Source organism: Gopherus evgoodei, chromosome 3 (assembly GCF_007399415.2).
Source record: "Gopherus evgoodei ecotype Sinaloan lineage chromosome 3, rGopEvg1_v1.p, whole genome shotgun sequence".
In the NCBI taxonomy this organism is placed as follows: domain Eukaryota; kingdom Metazoa; phylum Chordata; order Testudines; family Testudinidae; genus Gopherus; species Gopherus evgoodei.
Window position 1 is genome coordinate 65,497,582 of NC_044324.1, and position 23,663 is coordinate 65,521,244.

General features: G+C 44.0%; 1 protein-coding gene across 1 annotated transcript in view; it reads left to right on the top strand.

The window, feature by feature from the left end:
* The window catches only part of FAM135A (family with sequence similarity 135 member A), a 166,978-nt gene extending 158,565 nt beyond the window's left edge, over positions 1-8,413 (top strand). The window contains 3 exon segments of the mRNA XM_030555687.1: positions 6,184-6,262; positions 6,264-6,295; positions 6,962-8,413. Coding sequence (XP_030411547.1) covers positions 6,184-6,262; positions 6,264-6,295; positions 6,962-7,167 — 317 coding nt within the window. The 3' untranslated portion in view covers positions 7,168-8,413.
* The last annotated feature ends 15,250 nt before the right edge of the window (positions 8,414-23,663 follow it).

A 23,663-nucleotide genomic window follows, 5' to 3' on the forward strand; every position in this document is an offset into this window, starting at 1 on the left:
TCTAATGTTGCTGTTCTCTTGATACTAATTTTAAAAATGCTGCCGTTACTTTTGGGAATAGTATCCTTAAAATCTGCCTATCCTGTCTTTAGCAGTCACAGTCTGTCTGTTAATTTCTGGGATCTTAGAAATTATAGCAGCTTGCCAGCTACAGTAACATGCAAGCTGTTCAGTGCATAAAAATCTTTGCTACAAAGATGAAAAATATATGAAAATTTAAAATGGAATCTTACATGTTCTAACATTACCTTATCAACATAAAAGAAAAACATAGACTTGCTGAAAGTCTCTGGGTAAGGAAAAAATGGGTAAAAAGCAAGGGTGATGTCATGATAGGGGTCTACTACAGACCACCTAACCGGAAAGAAAAGGTGAATGAGGCTTTTTTTAAATTACAAATATCATCCAAACTACTGACTTGGTGGAGATGGGGAACTTCAACTACTCAGACATCTGTTGGGAAAATAACAGAGCAAGGCACAGATTATCCAACAAGTTCATAGAATATATTGGAGACAATTTTTTTATTTCAGAACGTGGAGAAAGCTACTGGTGGAGAGGCTGTGTTAGATTTTATTTTGACAAATAGGGAGGAACTGACTGAGAATTTGAAAGTGGAAGGCAGCTTGGGTGAAAGTGATCATGAAATGGTAGAGTTCATGATTCTAAGGAAAATTAGGAGGGAGAATAGCAAAATAAAGACAATGGATTTCAAGAAGGCAGACTTTAGCAGACTCAGGGAGTTGGTAGGTAAGATCCCATGGAAGCAAATCTAAGGGGAAAAACAGTAGAAAACAGTTGGCAGTTTTTCAAAGAGACAACATTAAGGGCACAAGAGCAAACTATCTCACAGCTTAGGAAAGATAGAAAGTGTGGCAAGGGACCACCCTGGCTTAACTAGGAATTCTTCAATGATCTAAAAATCAAAAAAGAGTCCTACAAAAAGTGGAAACTAGTATTACAAAGGATGACTATAAACAAATAACACAAGTATGTAGGGGCAAAATTATAAAGGCCAAGACACAAAACGAGATCAAACTAGCTGGAGACATAAAGAGTAACATCATTAGAAGCAAGAAGACCAAGGACAGGGTAGGCCTTTTACTCAATGATGGGGGGGAAAACAGTAACAGAAAATCTGGAAATGGCAGAGGTGCTTAATGACTTCTTTGTTTTGGTTTTCACCAACAAGGTTGGAGGTGATTGGACATCTAGCAGTGAATGCTAGTGAAAATGAGGTAGGATCAGAGGCTGAAATAGGGAAAGAACAAATAAAAAATTACTTAGATAAGTTAGATGTCTTCAAGTCTAGTACCAAAATACTCCGAAGATTATTTTTCTTTTTTATTGTGAAAGGTTAGGTAATTAATCACAATATATTAAAATATATCATTTCACTGATCGTTTCAGGTCAGTCCATACTAGCTGTGCTTTGTCTATGTCTCTTGCTCACAGTGCTCCAAACTCTCAGTTTTGACTGCTTCAGAGACCCAGCTTGATCTTGGTCCATTGGCTAACAGCTCATCAGTCAGAGAACTGTCTCCATCCCAGAAGTCTCCTGCCTTTGTAGGCAAGCTCTGGTTTACCTGGGAAGTGTCACTTTCTCCTGATATTGATTTGGCTTGTCCTTTCTGGCCAAGTCTCTTGCATGGCCAAATACCTACCTACCTATCTACCTCAGATTTCCAAATACCATACAGTGTAAAAATTAAGAGTCAACTGCATTTTAAAAGGCTTATAAGACTCTCCCACATGACTTATTAAGGGCTGAGTAGTTCAGTCGTCTGGATCATTTGATAATTACCTGTTCTGTTCATTCCCTCTGGGGCACCTGGCATTGACTACTGTCAGAAGACAGGATACTGGCCTAAATGGACCATGGGTCTGACCCAATATGGCCATTCTTATGTTCAGACATCATCACCTCAAACAATGTTAATGATTCAATTGAAGACCTAGGAGCAGATCCTCATCTGGTGTAAATTATCATAGCTCCATTGCAGTTGAGGATTTACCTGCTACTGCAGGCGGCTGCAGATTTTTGGCCTACTTTGAACTCTTTTTCTGATGATTGTTGGTGCTGCCATATCTGGTAGAGGCTTCGACTGACATAAAACAAAAATCTTTTAGATTACCGTTGTTTTAAGGAAAACTTCTCTGAATAATCCTCAGAAGAACCTGTGCATCTTTTGTTACAGTATGACAAAACCATTCAAAATGTCCCATCCACTTTCCTATGAAAAGTGTGCAGACCTTAATCTTAATTGTAGAGGAAATGAAGCTATACTACATCATCTCACAGTAATACTCATTCACCTCCAGATACTTGATTTACCCATCCAACACACCAGTTGCACAAGCTTCTAGCAGACAAGGCAAAGCTATGGTGCATATGAGTTTACTTGCCCATCCCTGTGAGCCTTTTTTCAAAAAGTAGAACTCTACAAGATGGGTTAATAACCACCCCTTCTCCTCTTGAAAGAAATAATAAACCCCCTCTCCTCTTAAAGGAAACATTATATGAATAAAGATACTCATCCATACCAAAACTGAAGGTAGAGCCATACGTAGGTTCAAGCATATACAGTACTTACTGGGAAAGGGAGGGATCAGGTTCAGTCCAGGACATCCTCTGAAGACCTAATAACAACAGAATGAAATTCTTTGTTCAAATATAATTAATAATAATGTGCTGCTTTACCCAGAGCACAGGTATGATCCTGCTGATGATATTTCTGTTTCTGGAAATTTACATGTTTTTATAATTCAGACTTCATTGAAGCTTTCAGATTATATAACGGAACTGAAGGAGTCAAACAAACTATCCCTGTGAAATAGTAAGGGCCGGCATGCACATACTGTACATAACAGCATCAGTGCCTGGTCTCTGCATAAAACTGTACATATATGGTTTTCAACATTAAGGAATACCTCTGCCCTCTGATGCATGGTAGATGTGTTTGAACCTAAAGAATAGAGAAAATAGTGGCAAAAAATAGAAGAAAGGAGAAGAAAAGTAGCTAGAAGGCCATTGTGCCAAACTCCCAACCAAATACACCTGTGTAAGCATATTCTAGAGGTAATTGGGGACAGGCAGGGAAAAGCAACCCATATGACAAGTATAGTAATCATAATGTAGTTCTAGAAAAAAATGACCAGGTTAAATTGTAATCAGTGTACTCTTCAACATCAGAGGTATTCTCTCATACTTAGCCATGCACATCAGAGCGTAGGAACCCTTTTGTTTTTTCTAGTTTGTAGGATTGCTATTTTTATTTTCACTCCAGGATAGTTCTCAGGAACCATTTCTTCTCTGCTTATAAGCAGCAAAGAATCCTGTGTCACCTTATAGACTAACAGACATTTTGGAGCATGAGCTTTCGTGGGTGAATACCAGTTTCTCCTCCCTTGGTTTTCACACCTCAACTGCTAGAACAGGGCCTCATCCTCCCTGATTGAACTACCTCATTATCTCTAGCCTGCCTGCATATATATACCTGCCCCTGGAAATTTCCACTACATGCATCTGACGAAGTGGGTATTCACCTACGAAGCTCATGCTCCAAACGTCTGTTAGTCTATAAGGTGCTACAGGATTCTTTGCTGCTTTTACAGATCCAGACTAACATGGCTACCCCTCTGATACTTCTCTGCTTATAGAAATCTTAGTGTTTCTCTAAAGATATGATCTGTGCAGGATTCTCACTCCTAGATCTCACTTCCCTAATGCATGCAGACAGAGCTCTTACAGGTTTATTGGTATCTAAGGGCAGTGATAGTGACATGTACCATGACCCCCAAACTGGTGGTTGCTCACAAAATCATCATCTGCCCTTGAAACCTTCCATTACTTTCTTCTTGACCAAGGTTATTAAGGAAGCTCCCTGTCTGGGGCATGCTGGGATCCCCAGGCTTTAAACACTCTCTTTCCTGATAGGAAGCTATCTTGTACTGCTACAGCCAAGATCTTGTGTACTCATGGGTGGCATGTGAACCACCCATTCGTGGAGGCTAGCCCTCAGCCCCACCCCTCCCACCCCAGAGCCTCAAGTTCTCCACCACAGCTGGAGGAGCCCTTCCTTGAGTTCCAGCCTGCCAACCAGCCCAAGCCACCATCTCCCTCCCCCCAAGCACCCTTAGCCCCTGGAGTCCTGGGCAGGTGGCCCGAGGCACCCCCAAGCCCGAGATGGCCCCAGCACTGGCTTGCCCCAAGCACCAGCCCCCCTGAGTCCCCGCCGCTTCTAGGAAGAGGAACAGACTGGGCTCAGGCCATGGGAGAAGAGCAGGAAGCAGGAAGGTTAGTTCAGTCAGGGAGGATGAGGGCCCAGCTGCTAGAAGAGGGCCTCATCGTCCCTGATTGAACTAACCTCGTTATCAGTAGCCTGATTCTTGCTTGCATATTTATACCTGCCTCTGGAAATTTCCACTACATGCATCGGACGAAGTGGATATTCACCCACGAAAGCTCATGCTCCCAATACTCTGTTAGTCTATAAGGTGCCACAGGACTCTTTGCTGCTTTTACAGATCCAGACTAACACGGCTACCTCTCTGATACTATTTTGAAATATAAAGTTGTATTTAAATTAATTTTAAAAAATCCAATTTAAATAAAAAATCAGATTATTTAAAAAAAATTTAAACCATTGATTTTATCCATCCTGGTCCATGCAGAGAAAGATGACTGCAGACATGCAGACATATCTATCTGGAGATGTCACCCACACTACCTGACTTCATGAAATACATCAAATCCCTCCCCAGGGCATCTTGAGAGAGTCTACTAAATTCTCTCAAAATGTATCACAGAGTGTTTGAAAGGAAAATCTTCAAGCAAACATCTAGGGCAGTGGTGGGCAACCTGCGACCCACAGGCTGCATGCGGCCCATCAGGGTAATCCACTGGCGGGACACGAGAAAATTTGTTTATATTGACTGTCCGTAGGCACGGCCACCCGCAGCTCCCAGTGGCTGCGGTTCGCCATTCCCAGCCAATGGGAGCAGCGGGAAGTGGCACGGGCCACAGGATGTCGTGGCCACCATTTCCCAAACCTCCCATTGGCCAGAAACAGCAAACCGCAGCCACTGGGAGCTGCAGGTAGCTGTGCCTGCAGATGGGCAATGTAAACAAACTGTCTCGCAGCCACCAGCGGATTACCCTGACAGGCAGGGCCGGCTTTAGGAAGTGCGGGACCTAATTTGAATAGTTTCGACAGCAGGTCCTTCACTCGCTCTAGGTCTTGGGTGGCACTGAAGGACCCGCCGCCAAAATGCTGCCGAAGACCCGGAGCGCTGCCGAGTGAGTAAAAATCAAAAAGGTACCTAAGTTAGGTGCTCTTCCTTAGGGCACGGGGCCCTTTTAGGCGCTGGCACGGGGCCCAATTCAGGGGAATCAGCCTAAAGGCAGCCCTGGCCCTAAGTTGCTCACCACTGATCTAGGGAGGAGTCCTTTAAGCTGAGCACTGGACTCAGGGTTGAAGCAAACCCAACTGCCCACTAGGGCTTGCAGGGCAGCTTCAGAAAAAACATTCAGTTGTCCTGCATCTAACCATTTAAACTCGTGATTGTCACAACAATTTGAAAGACTGTTCATGAGGGTGTGGATTTGTTTTGGTATTAATCCCTTTGCTTTGAGTGATCAGTGGAGGGAGCTTCTGCCTCCAGGATATATGTTCCTAGAGCCACTTGGCTGTAAATCTCTGAATTCCATCAGAAAGTGCATAAAAAAATTGAGAAGCTTTTTGGAGTCAAGTGTGGATGTCTCTCTCCAGAAAGCAAAGAAGGCAAAAAGCCCACCGTGTGTTCTTTTGGGTCTGTGGGCCTCAGGGCATCTCCTATTGCATGGGTGGGGAAAAAGCCTAGTCTTTCAAAGACAACTTTCACTTTGGTTGCGTTCTTTCAAGAAGTCTCTTAATTTCACTATTTTTGAAAGGTATTTGGGTTTTGGACTATAATTTCTGGCTGTTTTAAAAAGTCAGGGTTCTTGGAAGGGTATAAAGGTAACTTGATTGGATATTTTTTTTTAGCTCTAATGAATGAAATTAATCTCCTTTTCCTTGTTTACAATATCTAATAATAAATCAGACTCCGTTTCTGTTTGGAATTTTTTTATTATGTTTTATCTTGCAGAAATTTTCAAATGATGCATATTGTTTGTATTTACCTTTCTTTCCCTTTCTGCAGGTCTTCATTACTTCAAAAACATAGTGCTAGTCGGATCCCTGCAGGATCGTTATGTTCCTTATCACTCTGCTCGCATAGAGAGTGCAAACAGCTTTGAAAGATAAACAATCTGGTAATAAATGAGTAGCCTGTGAAGTCTCTGTGTGTTTTAGACCATGGATAGCTGTATAACAATGTCAAAATAATAAACCATTATTTTCAAATAATTGAATTTTCTATGTAAGATTTTTTCTTTTTTAAACTTAAACAGTGATATTGTAGAGCCTCGACCATATCCCAATGACATCAGTCAGAAGCCTGCTGCTGATTTTGGGAGCGAATGGTGTCTGTAATTTAAAAAAAAAAAAAAAAATGTGACATTGTTATTAGCAACAGGCCCAATTCTGTACTAGCAGTGAAAAGGAAGTTAATGATCCTTCCTAAGTCAGAAAAAAATTATAGTTATAGTTCATGATGAGATATTATGGCACATTTATACTATAGCATTATCCATCTGAAAAGTAAATAGACAAAATATTCTGGAGTCATCATAAATTAGTACTGGAAAAAATACTATTTCACTATGAAATGCAAACAGTAACATGTATGGGTTATAAGATTTTTTTTTTAAAGTCTATAGAAATTAGATTTCAAATGTTCACTTAGTAGGGAGGACAATATAAAATAGGTCTCTGTTTTCTAGAATGTGCTCATATTTTCATATTCAGGGACACATAACTGTAGCTCATTCTGGGTGATGCATTGTAATACAATTTTTTTGGTTTGTTTTTTTTTACAGGACCAATTTATGCAGAAATGATCCAGAACCTGCTTCTGCCAGTTCTTCAAAACAAGGAATGTAATTTGGTCCGTTACAATGTCATCAATGCATTGCCCAATACAGCCGATTCTCTCATAGGGAGAGCTGCACACATTGCTGTTCTTGATTCAGAAATATTTTTTAGAAAAGTCTTTCTAGTTTCTGCCCCTAAATATTTACAGTAGAAGAAAAGCATTGTAAGAGACTGACTATTACCTCATTAACAGATGAATCAAATAATGGTGTGGTATTGAAGTATAGCTGCAGCTGTATTTTAAGAGATATTTATACTTTTGTATGGAAGATAATTATATCATCCATGTTAGAGCTTTTTTAACATCAACTTTACTTCTAGGTAATGTGGCTGTGCAATATTTTTTATTTGATTCTTTTTACTTTTCTATTACTTTTTCTTAATTTTGGGGTACCTAATTGAGTGGAGATTAAATTACAGTATGTACATTTGGTTGGTTTATATTGGTTCTTAGACTACAAAGTCAATGCTTTATGGCTACATTTATAGAGGCATGGATGCCAAAATAAATCGGAATTTAAAAATTCTAATAAAGTATTATGCATCTGATTGTTATGTTTTAGCATTGTGAAAGTCTAACTGGAAAAACAATTAGCTGCTAAAATATCATACATTGAAACAGCTATATCTGAAATCCTGTAAAGACCATTATTTTAATGAGCAAACTGAGTCATCTGTTCAGATATCACTACATCCTAATAATTTTCTATAAAATCATCATCATTATTAAACATGTTATGCCTGTGGAAATACAGTTTCTACTGATGATCTCAAAAACATGTTGGTTTACATATTCACTTACATTACTGGAACTTTAGTGTTCAGAAGTAAGCGGCAATGAGGGATTTTGAATGTTTAACTAACGACAGCTGCCTTCTAATAATAGGGGTTTTGCAAATTAATAAATTGCTCTTACTCTGTCAGTTCAGTTCTTCAAATGAACCTTTTACGTGGACTTCCCTTGTATGTATGTAAAATAAGTAAATGTAATAAATTGCTGCAATACTTTTATGAATTTAGATAATTTTTAAATATTCTTAAAATGTTTTGTTGATTACAAAGTATTGTAAATAGAAATCAAAGTATCTTGAAATGGAACAAAATTATAAACTTTACATGTTTAGTGATGCAGATAAATGTTTTGATATACCGGAATGTCAAAGGTCTGTTGACTTTTTACTGGTGCTGAATAGCATTGAGTTCAATTCCTCCTCCCTACCCCTTTATCTGTTTGAAACAGTAATGCACTAATGTGGAAAGGCGTGTAATATGTGCATCCACTAGTTGTAATGAACAGCATTTTTTGAAAATATAAATTGGTTGTATAACTAATGCATGTTTATTTTTAGCATTGGTGTTATTGCATCTGGTGTTAATAAAATGAACAAATGACTCTACTAGAAAATTAAAGAAACTGAAATCTTTTCCTAATCTCCAAAATGTTGGGAGACTGTAGGTATTTTGTATTATTTCACTCAGCTATGTCAATAAGAGTTTATGATTAAGTAACCTTGCATTTTGATAGGGTTTGTTCTTGCATCTTTGTAAAATTATTTTTAATCTGTAGTTTACAAACTTCAAAAGACCACTTTAGACTAGTCAGCAATACAGCCATTTGATCACTTTAAAAAATGTTGTATTATTGAGTTGCATGAGGCAAGTCCTTATGATACTGACAGAGAATACAATAATTAATACATTCATCTGTGAAAATGACTATTTTATTAGTGGTTATAAATAGTATTTACACTCATATTACTCTGAATTTTATTTTACGTTCTAGTAAATGTTTGAATTATATCAACAAGAAACCAAATATTTTGGCCATCAGTAGACTGCAATATTTCGTTTAGGGACCTACTCTAGCAAATAGTTTTGCCTGGTTCATGTTGATCAAATTAAACCATTTTAACACATGAGGAGAAACTGTTTTAAAACCTGTTAGAAGATGCTTCTTAGACCTGGCTATAGCATGGCAAACTAAAAGTGTATCGCATTCCAGTGGAGTTAATCCAGCAGAAGACAGTGCAGCCACACATCTGCTTCCTGTGCAATGGCAGATCTTACAACTTTAAGCAGAGTTGAACCTAGTTTATATTCGTATGACAAGGAAAACGGATGTTGCAGGTAGTACGATCGTACTGGTAATTCCGTAGGCCCTATTCTTTTGAGACAATACTGAACCAGTGTCCCTACATGGTCTAAGATGGCACTATGCTACTATTGGAGGTGCCTTTAAAATGAGAGAAAAAAAAAAAAGATCCATAACTCCTTTTTCCATGAATCCAGCAGTCTGTTGGCAGCCATATTCTACCTTTGTCACTGCAAAAAACTCCCATTAATATGACTGGGAGATCTGCATATGGAATGAAAGTAGTGCATCTAAATATTTGGGTGAATTATTCATTTTGTGCTTGAATACTCTTTCAAAGTTAATCTAGTTGTAAAACAAATCTTATCTGAAATATTTGGAGAGCACGCCCCTAGTTGCTGAAACAAGACACTTGTTTGGATTCCTGAAAGATATGAGAAAAAGCCATCCCCTGGTTCTTCTCTTCGAGTGCTTGCTCATGTCCATTCCATTGTAGGTGTATGTGCTCACCACATGCACCGGTGCCAGAAGTTTTTCCGTCAGAAGTATTTATAGGGTGCCAGCTCTGGCACCCTCTAGAGTGACGTGTATGTAAGCGGTGCCACCAGCTCCTGCTGCCCTCAGTTCCTTCTTACCACCAGTGCCGTTGCTGGAACATCTCCTTGCTTTGGCAAGCCTAGTTGTGAACTTTTTGTATATAGTTGCTAAAAATTTTGCTAGTTTTATAGTACCCTTAGTATAGAGTTAGTGATAGTTTGTTAGTCCTGAACGGGACTTTAGCCTATGGACAGGCATGCCCTGATCCCCGGGCTTCAAACCTTGTGACTGTTACAAGAAACCCATGCCAGTCAGTGATTCCCATAGAAGCTGTCTGAAGTGTTTAGGGGCAACCCACATTAGCAACAACTGTCACATCTGCAAGAGCTTCAGACCGTGGACCAAAAAGGAGCAGGACATTTGTCTCCAAGCACTCCGTATGGAATTGGCCTCAGAGCCAACCAGATCAGACTTTGCTCCTAGCACCATGGCCCTGGTGTGGAGTGTGCCGCTAGCACCAGCCTCACACTGGCACTGATCCCCATCCCCAGTACTGGCTAAAAAGCAAAGGCCGGGATGGGATGTTCTCCTATATCCGTAAAGAGAAAGAGACAGAGGAGAGCCAAAGACCCACGCAGGCCAGCTCTTCCCCTCCAGATGGTGGCCAGGTGCCACTCCCACTGAGCGATCAAGGCGACTCCAAGACGTGCCCCACCACCAGGAAGCAACAGAGGCACTCAGCACCTGGCGGTGCCATCCATGCTGGAGGCTTTTCAGGCTGCTGAAGACATTGTCCCTGCAAGTGCCACCTATGCTGGCCACGGAGGTGCCCTAGTCAAGGGGGTAAACTTGCCTTAGGACCTCTTTCAATGGTCCCCATCAGTGCAGCACCGCTCCTCACTGTAGGGGTGCCCCACCAGTGCTCACCTGAACAGCGCCACCAGCCCTCAGACATGGGTCAACTTGCCTGCCAGAGTTTCCAGTGACAGTCCCCAGGCTCAAGGCAACATTCATCAGACTCTAGGTGTCAATCACCAGTGGGCTGGCGCAGAGGCATGGCACCAGTCTCCAGAGCTCTGGTGCCAGGAGTACCCAAGCTGCTCTCTCAAGGCACAGGTCCCTGGAGCCCCATCACAGGTTACCGGATTGCCAGTACAGTTCACCATGGGCACATCGATCGACGGTCTCCGATATGTCAGTCTTCTCACTCCCACTCTACAGAGTGGCACTGCTTTTAAGTGTGAAGCGTAGATTGCCGGGATACCATTGCCAATTTGCTGAACGCTGCCAGCGATCACTGGAATCGCCTCACCAAGAGCCATCGCCCTCGTACAGGTCCTCAACGGAGGTCCACAGCCAGAGCCGATGGGATTGGGGTAAACAGGCAGCCTTGGCACCGACCTTGTCCCCCAGACAAGTCTTCCCCTCCTCAGGCTCCCGACAGCAAGGAGGAGACACTTCCCGCAGGCCAGGGCTACCCATCGGGGGCACTGGCATTCCCTGACGGGCCACCAATGGCAGTCTGGTCCCAGGGCCACTGGCCTGCCCCCAGCAACTGCCCTCTGGAACCCTTGGATATCCCCACCAGTCGCTGGGGCACAGGTTGGCCTTCGGGGCATCCAACAGACAATCGGTGACAGTCTCTCACCCACCCCTGACTTGGACTTGACTTTAAAGACTTCCTTTAAAAAGTGGAAGTCAAATCCTAGTGAGGTAAATAGAAAGGAGTATAAACACTGCCAACTTAAGTGCAAGAGTGTAAAAAGAAAAGCCAAAGAGGAGTTTGAAGAACGGCTAGCCAAAAACTCCAAAGGTAATAACAAAATGTTTTTTAAGTACATGAGAAGCAGGAAGCCTGCTAAACAACCAGTGGGGCCCCTTGACGATCGAAATACAAAAGGAGCACTTAAAGACGATAAAGTCATTGCGGAGAAACTAAATGGATTCTTTGCTTCAGTCTTCACGGCTGAGGATGTTAGAGAGATTCCCAAACCTGAGCTGGCTTTTGTAGGTGACAAATCTGAGGAACAGTCACAGATTGAAGTGTCACTAGAGGAGGTTTTGGAATTAATTGATAAACTCAACATTAACAAGTCACCGGGATCAGATGGCATTCACCCAAGAAAGAACTCAAATGTGAAGGTTGCGGAACTATTAACTAAGGTTGTAACCTGTCCTTTAAATCGGCTTCGGTACCCAGTGACTGGAAGTTAGCTAATGTAATGCCAATATTTAAAAAGGGCTCTAGAGGTGATCCTGGCAATTACAGACCGGTAAGTCTGACGTTGGTAACAGGCAAATTAGTTGAAACAATAGTTAAGAATAAAATTGTCAGACACAGAGAAAAACATAAACTGTTGAGCAATAGACAGCATGGTTTCTGTAAAGGGAAATCGTGTCTAACTAATTTATTAGAGTTCTTTGAAGGGGTCAACAAACATGTGGACAAGAGATCCAGTGGACATAGTGTACTTAAATTTCCAGAAAGCCTTTGACAAGGTCCCTCACCAAAGACTCTTATGCAAATTAAGCTGTCATGGGATAAAAGGGAAAGTCCTTTCATGGATTGAGAGCTGGTTAAAAGACAGGGAACAAAGGGTAGGAATTAATGGTAAATTCTCAGAATGGAGAGGGGTAACTAGTGGTGTTCCCCAAGGGTCAGTCCTAGGACCAATCCTATTCAATTTATTCATAAATGATCTGGAGAAAGGGGTAAACAGTGAGGTGGCAAAGTTTGCAGATGATACTAAACTACTCAAGATAGTTAAGACCAAAGCAGACTATGACGAACTTCAAAAAGATCTCACAAAACTAGGTGATTGGGCAACAAAATGGCAAATGAAATTTAATGTGGATAAATGTAAAGTAATGCACACTGGAAAAAATAACCCCAACTATACATACAATATGATGGGTGCTAATTTAGCTACAACAACTCAGGAAAAAGATCTTGGAGTCATCGTGGATCGTTCTCTGAAGATGTCCACACAGTGTGCAGAGGCAGTCAAAAAAGCAAACAGGATGTTAGGAATCATTAACAAGGGGATAGACAATAAGACTGAGAATATATTAATGCCCTTATATAAATCAATGGTACGCCCACATCTTGAACACTGTGTACAGATGTGGTCTCCTAACCTCAAAAAAGATATTCTAGCACTAGAAGAAAAGGGCAACTAAAATGATTAGAGGTTTGGAGAGAGTCCCATAAGAGGAAAGATTAAAGAGGCTAGGACTCTTCAGCTTGGAAAAGAGACTAGGGGGATATAATAGAGGTATATAAAATCATGAGTGATGTTGAGAAAGTGGATAAGGAAAAGTTATTTACTTATTCCCATAATACAAGAACTAGGGGTCACTGAATAAAATTAATAGGCAGCAGGTTTAAAACAAATAAAAGGAAGTTCTTCACGCAGCGCACAGTCAACTTGTGAAACTCCTTACCTGAGGAGGTTGTGAAGGCTAGGACTATAACAGTGTTTAAAAGAGAACTGGATAAATTCATGGTGGTTTAAGTCCATAAATGGCTATTAGCCAGAATGGGTAAAGAATGGTGTCCCTAGCCTCTGTTCGTCAGAGGATGGAGATGGATGGCAGGAGAGAGATCACTTGATCACTGCCTATTAGGTTCACTCCCTCTGGGGCACCTGGCATTGGCCACTGTCGGTAGACAGATACTGGGCTAGATGGACCTTTGGTCTGACCTGAAACGGTCGTTCTTATGTTCTTATGGACGCAGAGTCAGAGCAGGTTCCCCAGGACCAGCCAGCCTTGGCTGAGGCTCCCACAGCAGATGTGGCAGAACTGGTAGACCCACCTGTACCTACCTCCTCCTCATCTTCTCCTGATGAGGTAATACTGGGGCCCTCTCATCCAGTTCCTCAGGACGATGCCAGGGCCCACCAGGAGCTCCTGAAGAGGGTTGCCTCAAACCTGGGGCTGGAAGCCAAGGAGCTGGTGGAGCCCTAGTGCAGCAGCCCCCTCTACGGTGGCATTGCCGGTGCATGAGGGAGTGGTGAAAATTACTAGGGTTCTATGGCAGACATTTTCGTCGGTGCCCCCATCTCCAAGCAGGCAGAAAAAAAATACTATGTCCCCGCTAAGGGGTATGAGTATCTTTATACCCACCCTGCCCCAAGCTCACTCATTGTGTCAGCAGCCAATGAGCACAATAGACAGGACCAATCGGGATCAATGCCTAAGAACAAGGATCGATCTCTTTTTGTTAGAAAAATTTATTCTACATCCAGCTGACAGTGGCCAACCATCAGACCCTTGCTTGGCTGTTATGATTGTAATATCTGGCATTCCATGGCTAAATTCTCAGACTCGCTCCTAGAAGAACCAAGGAAGGAATTTCTGGCTATCCTTGATGAGGACAGGGCGGTCGCCAGGACAGCCCTCCAAGTGACCTCAGATGCAGCTAACTCTGCAGCCCAGACTTATGGCTTCGGCCATTTTGATGAAGTGGGCTGTCCTGGTTGCAGTTGTTGGGCCTTTTGATGGAGGTTCAACAATCCATGCAGGACTTCCCATTCGATGGCCTGGCAGTTTTCCAAGCAAACAGACAGTAAATTGCATGGCCTGAAAGACTCAAGGGCTAGCTTGCACTGCCTAGGCCTGTACACACTGGGGCCCACAAGGAAGCAGTTTAAGCTATAGCAAACCTACAGGTTCAAGAGCCATCTTTGATCAGAGCTCTCCTGCAAAAAGGTCACAAGCTATAAGTTCCAGTAAGGCCATCAGCCGGTATGCTCTGCTCACTCGAGTTCCACCCATAACCAACCAGGTGGTAAGCAGGCATTTTGAGGGTGTGCTCAAAGGCGATCGTCCAGCCTGTGTCCTGGATCCTAGAATCATAGACTCTAGGACTGGAAGGGACCTCGAGAGGTCATCGAGTCCAGTCCCCTGCCCTCATGGCAGGACCAAATACTGTCTAGACCATCCCTGATAGACATTTATCTAACCTACTCTTAAATATCTCCAGAGATGGAGATTCCACAACCTCCCTAGGCAATTTATTCCAGTGTTTAACTACCCTGACAGTTAGGAACTTTTTCCTAATGTCCAACCTAAATCTGCCTTGCTGCAGTTTAAGCCCATTGCTTCTTGTTCTATCATTAGAGGCTAAGGTGAACAAGTTTTCTCCCTCCTCCTGATGACACCCTTTTAGATATCTGAAAACTGCTATCATGTCCCCTCTCAGTCTTCTCTTTTCAAAACTAAACAAACCCAATTCTTTCAGCCTTCATAGGTCATGTTCTCAAGACCTTTAATCATTCTTGTTGCTCTTCTCTGGACCCTCTCCAATTTCTCCACATCTTTCTTGAAATGCGGTGCCCAGAACCAGTTGAGGCCTAACCAGCGCAGAGTAGAGTGGAAGAATGACTTCTCGTGGCTTATTTACAACACACCTGTTAACACATCCTGCTCCCCTATTATTTTACAAATGCCTGTTTCCCTTCCTCCCTGCCTGGGCCACTATAATATCAGACCTTTGGGTCCTCAGCACAGTAGCAGGGGGATATACCCTCCAGTTTATTTCTATCCTCCCCCTTGTCCTGTCCCTCTTCAGGGACTCTTCTCAGGAGTATCTGCTCACTCAGGATCTCCAGGGCCTTCTGAAAATGTGAGCTGTGGAGGGAGTTCCACTACATTTAAGAGGGAAAAGATTTTACTCCTGCTATTTTTTTAATCCCAAAGGCCAAGAGAAGTCTATGCTCCATCCTCGATCAGTGGAACCTCAGCAAGTATTTCAAGAAGTTGAAGTTTTTCATGGTCTCTCTGACCTCCATCTTTCCTTCCCTGGATCCAGTAGACTAATATGCTGCCCTCAACTTGAAAGATGCTTACTTTCACATATCGATATTCCATGGTCACAGACAGTTCCTACGTTTTGTAGTTGGGATCACCCATTACCAATTTGTGGTGCTCCCCTTTGGCCTAGCAACAGCACCAAGAGTGTTTATGAAATGCATGTTGGTAGTGGCAGCCTACTTCAGATGTTGGGGTATCCAGATTTACCCCTACCTCAATGACTGGCTCATCAAGGGCTGGTCCAAGTCCAGTGCAACATCAAGATGCTACAAGCCACTTGTCAAGCTCTGGGCCTGCTGATAAACAAAAATCAACATTAATCTCTGTCCAAGGATACAGAGTTTATTGGCGTGGTACTCAACTCTACCCGAGCCAGAGCATTTCTGCCAGAGGTCAGGTTCAGGGCAATGTCTGATCTCATTGCCAGCATCACCACTCACCGTGGCCTGAGTCTATCTCAAATTATTGGGTAACATGGCAGCATGTACGTATGTTGTCTGCCAAGCGAGACACAGGCTGCACCCCCTCCAAATGTGGATGGTGTCGATCTAGACATCACCTGGACAAGCTCATCACAATCACTCCAAGGGTACTTACCTCTCTGCAGTGGTGGATGTTGCTGTTGGAAGGAGTGCCATTTGTAAGTCCATGACCCACAGTCTCCCTGGTTTTGGATGTGTCTGACCTCAGCTGGGGAGCATAACTCAGTACCCTGCAGACTCAAGGGTTATTACCTCGAGAGGAGCTTGCATTACGTATAAACATCAGGGAGCTCAGGGCCATTCGTCTAGCGTGTGCTGTCTTCCTTTCCCTGCTGTCCAGTCAAGTGGTGCAGGTGTTGACGGACAACACGGCCTCTATGTTCTATGTCAACAGGCCTGGGGAAGCGCTTTCATCAGCTGTATGCCAGGAGGTCCTCTGCCTGTGGGACTTTTGCATTCAGCATGCAATCCACCTGGAAGCCTTGCACCTCCCTGGCATCCATAATATGCTGGCTGATCACCTCAGCAGGTCCTTCTCTCACCACAAATGGTCACTCCATTCGAAGGTTGTCTGAGCGCTCTTACAGAAGTGGGGGACTCCCGAAGTGGACTTGTTCACCACCAGACAAAACAGAAAATGTCATCAGTTCTGCTCTCTCTAAGGCCTCGGTAGAGGCTCACTTTCTGATGCTTTTCTCCTGTCATGGTCAGGGGACCTGATGTATGCCTTCCCGTCAATTCCACTAATCAGCAAAGCCCTCTCAAAAATCAAGAAGGACAAGGCATGAGTCATGATCACCCCGGCATGGCTTCGCCAGCATTGGGACCTGGCTGTGGCAGCCCTGTGGCCACTTCACAACCGCCCGGACCTACTCTCACAGGATCATGGTTGGTTTCTGCACCCAAACCTTGCCTCTCTCCACCTTACAGCGTGGATGTTGTGTGACTGAATCCAGAGGAACAGGCCTGCTTTAGTCAGGTACAGCAGGTTCTCTTGGAAAGCAGAAAGCCCTCCACCAGAGCGAGTTACTTGGCAAAGTGGAAGAGTTTCTCCTGCTGGGCATTGGAGAGCAACATCTCCCCGACCCAGTCGTCTCTGCAGTCCATCCCGGATTACTTGCTTCACTTAAAGAACCAGGGCCTCGCCTTCTCTTCAATCAAGGTGCACCTGGCAGCCATATTGGCCTTCCGTCCCTGTGTCCAGGGTAAATCAGTATTCTCGCATGAGATGTTGATCAGGTTCCTGATGGGGCTTGAAAACTTCTTTCTGCAGATCTGGGATGTGGTTCCCCAATGGGACCTCAACCTAGTCCTCTCTAGGCTCACAGGTCTGCCCTTTGAGCTCATGGCTTCTTGTTCCCTTTCCCATCTGTCGTGGAAGGTTACATTCCTTGTAGCAATTACCTCAGTGAGGCATATCTTTGAGATTAAAGCCCTCACTATGGAGCCCCTGTTAACGGTATTCTAGAGAGATGAGGTCCACTACCTTTCTGATGCATGTCCCTATCCAGGATATATGCAGGGCCGCGATGTGATCTTCAGTGCACATGTTCACGATGCATTACACCATCACCCATCAAGCCAGAGATGAGGCTGTCTTTGGCAGAGTTGTGTGCAATTGACAGGTTCATGGACTCCGGTGGTACTGTTTGGGAGTCACCTACAAAGGAATGCATATGAGCAAGCAAGCATATGAGCAAGCAAAGAAAAGACTGTTACATTTTTGTAACTGTTGTTCACTAGATGTGTTGCTCATGTCCATTCCATGACCCACCCTCTTTCCTCACTTACGAAGTTTCTGGAAAAAAGGAACTGGGTGGGGGCGGCAGTGGTGCCCCTTATACTATTGCATACGCATGCCACTCTAGAGGGCGCCAGAGTCAGTCCCCTACAGATACCACTGAGGGAAAGACTTCTAGCACCAGTGCATGGGGCGAGCACAAACATCTACACTGGAATGGACATGAGCAACAAATCTCGAAGAGCAACAGTTACAAAGAGGTAACTGTCTTTTCCTATGAGTGAAAGGGGATTTTTTCAACCACTCTCCTTCTCCTGGAACTGATGTCTTCACCCACTATTCACTTTCCTCCTTTCTGGCAATGGAAAAGAGGGCTTTTGACTTCCTTTTTCAGTCCCTACTTTCAGCTCATCTTCATATCTCTGCTGTTCATAGCCAACACAATGGGACCACATTCTGCAGCAGAAATTACTACATTTTTAAGCCCTTCCATTTTCAGTTTAAACCTATTTTTACTGAAAAAATCCTGGGTTTTACAAAAGGTATTATTTGTTTTTTTTCCAGTTTTCATCCTACTTTTGTATCAGTCAAGTATATAAAATTAACTTGTCTTATTTGGAAAATACAGTACATTGCATGATATATGTATTACGGTAATACATTAGTCAGCATGTATTTGCAAAACTGCCTGTTGAAGTAAGGTTATGTATTTATCTAGAAGATACAGTAAACAAAGGCGCACACACACAAGTTCTGAAGTGTGTGCACATCTGAATGTACCGATGAATATCACACCTACCATATACATATTTCAAGCTGTCAGCAGATAACGGTTTAAAGATTTGACACACTAAAATGGGGAAAAAATGAAAATATGTATCAGAATATGTTTCACAACACAAGGAAGTATTTGAAAGTTTTTAAAAAACAAAAACAGGAGAAAAGGATGAAGTTGTGTTTTTAGGGAACCAGGGCGCAGTGTCCAGCCTGTCTGACTCACAAAAAACCTTTCCCCCACCACCACCCAGCCTCTGCTTGAACCAAAGCTGATCAGAAGAAAGACTTACAAAAAGCAATGAAAAGGCAGTGGAAGACAAGCCTAAACCCCTCCAAAGAAGCAGGGGCAGCTCTAGGCACCAGCAAAGCCAGCAGCTGCTGGGGGCAGCCCATTTGCAGGGGCGGCAGCTAGCAGGGATCGAGCCTGGGAGCTGAGAGCCAACAGGGGGCTGTGGGAGCTGTAGTTCCTTGGTTAGCTTCCTAGAACCAGCCCTGGAGCAGGGAAAGAATTACATTTCTTAGCATTTCCTTGCCACTACCAACAGGAAAGGGAGGGAGGGAGAATGGTAGCTGAAACCTCATGCTGCAGCTTGAGCTCAGTGCTAAAGCGGGGTGGCACTGTGAATGGGGAACAAGTGTGCCCAAGTAGTAGAAGGCTTTGGCCCAGATATCACCTTCAGAAGACATCTCCCGACTGGCTTAGGGATACTGGTGTGACCTCACCTTGCAGCCCCCAAAGAAGGAATTGGGTGGACTAAATGAACAGTGCCCCCCCATCTGAAGCCTAGCAAGGGAGGTACGTGGATCCCATTAGAATTTTTAAAATGAAAAGGGACGGAGGGGAGGCTCTGGACCTGGGCAACTTTAGGTACAGTACCAGGCACTTAGGAGGATTTCCACTTCTGAGCCATGGAAGCAGAAGTTGACTTTTGCTTTCCAGATTTAGCTAATATGCAGAAAGGGAATCTAGCACCTACCTTCCAGATTTTAACAACTCAAAATTCAGGAGTGGTCAAGCTCAATTTGGGCAGTTGTTACTTCATTTCTCCCAAATCAAATATACTGATCCACTGTAATTTGTTGTAGAAAAAGTAGATAAAATTGAGCAAGAAATGCTTCCCAGTGGTTTTTTAGGACTGGAATTGCTATTTTCAACAGCCATTATGTGTTTTTTTAAGTTGTTTAAAAGGAAGACAGTGATATTGCATTGGCAAATTTCCCATAGAAACAAAGAATGGAACAAAAGAATAATAAAGGCACCGTGACATTTCCTCATTTATGGAGGACAGTCTTATAATATGCATCCAGATAGCCTCCAATTGCACAAGCTGAAAATTGTTGCACTTTACTGCAGTTCTATAACCATATGGGAACCAATCCTGTTTGTGTTCTGTGCACATTCAGAATTCCTGGTGAATGACCTGCCCTGGGAGCAAGTTACCAGTGACCCAGGGCTGGAGCAGAAGGAGGGTGCAGGTGGGGAAGGGGCAGGGAAGAGCCCAGGGCTAGGGCAGCAGGGGGTGCGGGTGGAGAGGGCAGAGAACAGGGCTGGGGTAGCAGGCAGAGGAACTGGTGGAAGGGAAAGGGGGTGCCCAGAGCTGGTGCAGCATGGGGTGTGTGTGAGCCCAGGCCTGGGGTGCCAGGGGGTGTGGGTGGGGGGGGAAAGTCCAGGGCTGGGGCGGCAGGGGGGTGCAGGAAGGGGGAGGCCCAGAGCTGGGGCAGCAGGGGGTTCAGGAAGGAGGGAGAACCCAGGGCTGGGGCAGCAGGGTGGTGTGGGGGGAGCCCAGGGCTGGGTGGGGGCAGCCAAATTTTATTTTGCTTGGAGTGGCAAAAAACCTAGAGCCGGCCCTGCAAAGAAGAGTGATTAAGGAAACTCCCCGAGCCTGGTTTGCATTGAAGACAGGACAGGAAGGCATCTCCATTAGCATGCAGAATGGAGAACAGAGATTTCAAGGCAAGAACTGCACTGAACTCTGAGACCAGAAAAGCCGGGAAGCACTGCATGATGGGGGATCTCTGCTCTACATGTTAATGAACCCACGCCTGCCCACACCCAGCTCAGTAGTTATCAGACAAATTCTAGTAATAAATCCCTTTTTGGTATCCAAAATATTGAAGCTGCCTAATTGCATTGTGAGCTCCCTGGAAGAAACACCGCCCATAGCCCGGGATGATCAGTTCCTATTGTCTAGCCTGAACAAAACAACTTTGGTATATTCCCTTGAGCCATCAGTTTACCCATAAATAAATCTAGTGGTCTCCCCTGAGCCTTTGTTCTTTCCTTATAAAAACCCCTACCCATGCTCCAGTAAGTGCTCTGATGCCCACATCCAAAAACTACATCCATTCCATTGGGACTTCATCTTCTGACTGATCCTGCTGAGGGCTCTGCCTGTCTCTAGCACTCTGGACCCTCAGCTACCACCATCACCACCTGGAAACCCTGATTGATTCAAGCTCCACAGAGTGGTGAGAACCTAACTCACTCTCTCCTGGTACAGCCTTCTGACCCTGACTTGTGTGATCAGTTATAGTTTTTTAAACCTGACTTTTGTAATCAAATTTAAGTTAGAATATTAAATCTAACTGTTTTGTTTGTTTGGCTCCCCTTGTACGGTTATTACCTGGCAATAAATAACTTTCATGGTTAAGCTAGTTTCTTTCTTTCTTCCTCTCTGCAGCAACGCTTCTCGTACCTAAGCTAAAGATCCCTGCAGTGTCCCAAAATCCTGTGGGTTACTACCAGAACAATTGTAACGTGAAGTGGGGATAGGGACATGCTGAACCTGGGGCATATAAGGGTAGCAGCTTGGAAGTGCTGCTCAACCCAGACTGATGAGTACAGGGGAATATAAGACTGGGAGCTTGAAAGTGCTGCTTGATCTAGCATGCTCAGGCATACTCTGTTCTGGTTCAGTGCCCATGGCATAAGAGAGTGACAGCTTGGAAGTGCTGCTCAACCCTGGCCACTGAGTCCAGGGACATCTGAGGGGTCAGCTTGGGATTGCTGATTAACCTGGTCCTCTCAGATGCACTCTGTTAATGTGTGTGTTCATCTGATTCTAGGACTAGAAGAACCCAGCCATTGGGAATGCTGCAGGATAGCTCCATTGGGAGGGAACTTGCAGAAGGGAGAAGTAGAGCTCCGTGTGAGAACACAAGTGACACAAGCAGTACATTGATAGAATTACTGAAACTCCTTCCCACCGCGCCCCAGAAGAGTAAACCTAATAAATGACCATACCCTAATGTAATGGGAAAATCTGGTAACGGTGGTGTGTATGCATTGCAAATTGTGTGGCCCAATTATTAAATGTAAATATTTATAAGCTAAGAATACTAAGTCTACAACAGTAAACTATTAAAATTAAAAGTTTTACTTGGGGACTGGAGGTTTTTTTTTTCTTAAACTCACGGGTGGCATTGTGTTTTGAGTTCTGTTTTAGTTCTGCAGCAAAGCACATTGAATTCCATTCATCGAAGCCTTAATCTACTCAATACTTTTCCCCCCGGTCCTTCCATTCACCAAAATAAACCCCAGTAGTTACCCCAAAAAATTAATACAGTAAAATGGTTGAATTCTGTAGCTTCTTGGAAAAATGTCAACTGGTTGTGGAATTGCAGAGTTCACAGAGCCCTGACTGAGGTAACAGGGGCTGTTCACACATCTCAGAACTATTGTTTCAAGACTCTGCAGCTTCAGAAAGGTATCACTTCATCAGGTACATTCAATTCATGTTTTCAGTGTTATATGCACACTTACAGGCTCAAGAACTAAATTCTGTGTTTGCAGAATACACCAAACCTGGCTTTTCATGCCTCAACTAATTTTTAGGTGAAAAAATTGTGCTAAAATTGATCCTACAGTGTTATTTTAGCCTTATGGGCTTGAAAAAGTGAACGTATTAGCAAGAATTGTCAGTGTTTTGTAATACTTCCTACATGATTGTTTTTTACTCTTGCCCACAATATCTTAGGCTGTATGTACCCACAAAAATTTAATTTAATTAATGTAAATTGTTTTTAGAAACAGATGTAGTTAAACTACTTGAGTCTTATTGTGTGGACACTCTCAGATTGATTTAAGCATGCTTTATATTAGTTTAATTTACTCTGATCAGGGATTGACAAGCTAAATCAATATGAGACACTTAAATTTGAGTGTCCATAGAAGAGAGTCATGCAGATTTAGTGAAGATTGGTACATTCAGGGCCGGTGCTACCATTTAGGCAGCCTAGGCAATTGCCTAGGGCACCAGAATAATTGGTGGGCGCCGTTTTGCCGGAGGGGGCGGCTGGTGGCTCTGGTGGAGCTGCCGCAGTGATGCCTGCGGAGGGTTCGGTGCTCCGCGGCTCCGGTGGACCGCCCGCAGGCATCAATGCGGCAGCTCCACCGGAACCACAGAGCACTGGACCCTCCGCAGGCACCACTGTGGCAGCTCCACCAGAGCTGCGGGACCAGCGCACGGGGCGGCAAAATTGCCATCCGCCTAGGGCGCTCAAACCCCTAGCGCTGGTCCTGTCCGTTTTGCTGGAGGGGGCGGCAGGCGGCTCCGGTGGAGCTGCTGCAGTCGTGCCTGCGGACGGTAGGCTGCTCATGCGGATCTGGTGGACCGCCTGCACGCATCACTGCGGCAGCTCCACCGGAGCCACGGAGCACCAGACCCTCTGCAGGCACCACTGCCGCAGCTCCAGCGGAGCCGCGGGACCAGCGCAAGAGGCGGCGAAATTGCCATCTGCCTAGGGCGCTCAAACCCCTAGCACTGGTCCTGGGTACATTCTGTTTGTATGACAAGGGGACAACAGAAGCTTTATCTTCTTGGCTGCGCTTTTGTGTGTTCCTCTATCTAAATTCTCCAGACTTGTATTTTCCCCAGAGGGGAATGGGGCAGACTGTAACAATTTTTCTGCTTGAGTGCTGCCACCTGTATTCCTGTTGACTCCTCTTCATTCTAGAAGCATGTCTTGCACTTACTGCACAGAATAGGTTTTTCCACTGTTTTCAGAGAGGGCCTTAATGGAGGGAGAGCGGGGCCGTTTACAAGTATTTCTGAAGCATCTCTCACTAAGGCCACGTCTACACTACAGCATAAAATCGAAATTATTAAAACCAGTTTTATAAAACTGGTTTTATAAAATCGATTTTACGCGTCCACACTAGGGCACATTAATTCGGTTGTGTGCGTCCATGGTCCTGGGCT